This window comes from Hyperolius riggenbachi, chromosome 1 (genome assembly GCF_040937935.1).
Source record: "Hyperolius riggenbachi isolate aHypRig1 chromosome 1, aHypRig1.pri, whole genome shotgun sequence".
Classification (NCBI taxonomy): domain Eukaryota; kingdom Metazoa; phylum Chordata; class Amphibia; order Anura; family Hyperoliidae; genus Hyperolius; species Hyperolius riggenbachi.
Window position 1 is genome coordinate 255,313,526 of NC_090646.1, and position 2,941 is coordinate 255,316,466.

At 41.9% G+C, this 2,941-nt stretch overlaps 1 protein-coding gene across 1 annotated transcript; it reads right to left on the bottom strand.

Moving 5' to 3' along the window:
• Positions 1-565: 565 nt before the first annotated feature.
• LOC137571689 (UDP-glucuronosyltransferase 2A1-like) lies at positions 566-1,309 on the bottom strand. Its single transcript, XM_068281250.1, has one exon. It carries the CDS (start codon positions 1,307-1,309, stop codon positions 566-568), a length of 744 nt encoding a protein of 247 aa, XP_068137351.1.
• Between the last annotated feature and the right edge of the window lie 1,632 nt (positions 1,310-2,941).

The following is a 2,941-nucleotide window of genomic DNA, read 5'->3' on the forward strand; positions in this document are numbered from 1 at the left end:
GATAAGCCATGAATATAAGAAAAAGGTGCAGCATTAGAAATGGCGCGTGCCACTCTGTGAATATTCCAGAGCTGTGTCTACATGTGCCCCAGCATCTGAGAGATATAAGCTTCTTCAGTCTGCTGGAACCTCTGTTTATTGAAATCTAAAAAGGGGTGTTTGTCTTCTTTTAATCAGGAAATAACACAGCAGCAGCTGTCCTATGGTGCAACATGCCAGCCAAGTCAAAAGTTAGTAGAAAATAATGTAACCATCTAAAGTTTGAATTAGTCTACATTTACCCTTGAGAGAGAATTAGTAGAGTGTCATGTTAATAGATAACAATGCAGGTTACTTTCAATGTTCACATATGAACTGTTAAATGCAGGAGGGCAGCCATTAATACGACATCACAAGAGCAGTCCAACACACTTTGCAATCTATTGCAACAACTTAGAGGGGCGTGCTCAGCAACGTGGGACACTGCACCACCGAGGGAAGCCTCAATAGGATCCTGAGGCATCCCTTTCTTCAGGTTACTATCTTATTTTGAACCTGAGCTTCAGCTTGGGATCACTTTAAATAATTAAAAGTGCTTACCTAGCATGCCACTGTAGTATGAATCCCACTCACTCCACAACTTGTAAAAGATGTAGTCCTGGATTACGTAAGAGACAACATTCCAGAATCGCTCAGAAAACGACATTGTGTCCGTCAGCTCAGACAGAAAAGCTGGGGTGTATGATGGGACTGAAGGCAGCTGTCCACAGTAGCGCTCGGCTGCAGAGGCCGGCGTAAACCTTAATGAATACATAAAAGGAATACCCAGCTTCATGGCAATGAGGTCCCCACATGCAGCCACAGGATCAGATAATAGCAGGCTGAACTGGCTTGATGTCAGCTTTGCCATAAGTTCTGCGTTTTTAAGAACAGCATCACAATTCTCCTTAATCATCACATTTATTTCAATGGCTAGCTCCATAAGTCGCTTGTAAAACTGTAAAAAGTTCATGTTTGGCTTTTCAAACATCCAAAGCTTAACAAAGTCATCGATGATTGACAGAGTAAATTTTTTTTCATAATTAACTTGATAGAACTCATAATTCTCTAAAATCTTGTCATTGTCGTTAACGTAAGCAGCGCCTGTAGATATGAGCACTGTCACGCTATGGTTCCGCATGGTCAGTTCATCTATGATATTTTTTATATTAAGCCAATGGCTTGCTTCTGTTGGCCAAATTAAAACATTTCCACAAAGCACAGGTGCAGCGAGGATTACTTGTAGCATAAATAGTCCTTCAAGGCTTAATATTCTAGGCAATTTACCCATCCTACCAATTTCGCAGAAAAAAAATCTTGCCAGCCTTTAAGAAATTGTAAAGATAATGATTCTAAATAACGTGTAAACTACTTAATAGTAATGGAGGATAGGTGGATAGATACCTAACTGAAGCAAGCAGTCTAGTTCTGAGTTTAACACCTGTGTAATTCTTCATATAATAGTATTAAGATACGTAGATTAACACCCACAGTTTCGTGTGTCCTTTTATGATAGGACAGAATATCAGGTAACTGTGCAGTTTAGCAATGTCATAATTCTTAAAGTGTAGTGCTCCAATACTAAAGAAATGGGCTTTCTTTCTTTTAGAAAGCATACTTTTGTGGTTTGCATTTCAGAATAGTGTTTTTTTCTTATATATACAGCAGAATAACTGTAGTTTTGAATGAGTAGTGATAGCTGGGTGCTGGTGGGGTGGGTGAGAGGGTTAAATGCTGGATGCTGGTGGGGTTGGTGAGAGGGTTAAATGCCGGGTGTTGGTGGAGTGGGAGGGTTAAACTGTTGATTGCTGGTTGGGTGGGTGGAAGGGTTAAAAACTAGATACTGGTTACTGGCAGCGGCGGGTGGAAGGGAACACCAAATCACTGGGTGCTAACTGGGGTGGGTGGGAGAGAACATTAACCTCCCTGGCATTATTATTATTTCAGATTTAGGGTCTAAAAACCGTGCAATTTTTTCATAAGCTTTTAGACCCTAAAAACAAGAAGAAAAACAAACCTCAGAGAGGTCTGCAGCAGCTCCTGCATGAAACTCACTCAGACACCAGATTGCCACCCTGTTCTGTGGCTTTCCGTCTCAAGCCTGACTCGGGATTACTGCTAAGGAGGTTAAAGGAAAACTGAAGTGAGAAATATATGGAGGCTGACATATTTATTTCCATTTATACAATACCAGTTGTCAAGAACCGGCCCGTGGCACGCCTGCGTATACGGTTCCCGACTGCGGGTTTGACCAGATCAAGCGGGGAGCAGCCTTATTCGAGCTACAAACAAGGCTGGGACCCCTCAAAACACCTCTCACTGCCACCACTAGCTGTTCGCTAGACACTTCCACTCTGCTGCGCACTCCGCGTTTTCGTATTCGCGTCAGCTTTGCGCTTAGGCCGAATACAGGAACGCCACGCACCCACGCACACACACAGTTGCAATCTTACACTGTAGTGAAGCAAAAAAACCACCGTTCCGAATGATACTGTTAGCCACTCTGCTGTCGCTACTCGCACTGGCGTTTTTCGTACGTTGGGTCACCTGCGCGCTTTAGGCCAACGTATGACAAACGCCCCCACACACAATGCAATTACAATTTCATATGGTAGTGTTGCTCAAGCATACAAATAGGCATGGACTTATACACACTTCAATCTCTTCTAGGCTATGAGTGTTAGTTTAGTACAGCAGAAGTCAAGCTTATTAAATAATAATTTAATATTCCAGGAAAAATGGAAGTGGAACAATGCAGAACAGAATATATACAAAAGATTACAAAAAACAAAATAAAAAGTTACAAAGATAAAAGTTACAAAAATACACACAAAGCGATTTTGCTTACCAAAACAAATGGGGAAATAAACGTACCAGCGTATCGATCTGGCGTTGTTGCGGGAGTACGCACTTCTGGTCAGGA

What these genes read in the sequence shown, in the direction of transcription:
- LOC137571689 (XM_068281250.1), bottom strand. Translation starts at nt 1,309, where the DNA reads ATGGGTAAATTGCCTAGAATATTAAGCCTTGAAGGACTATTTATGCTA.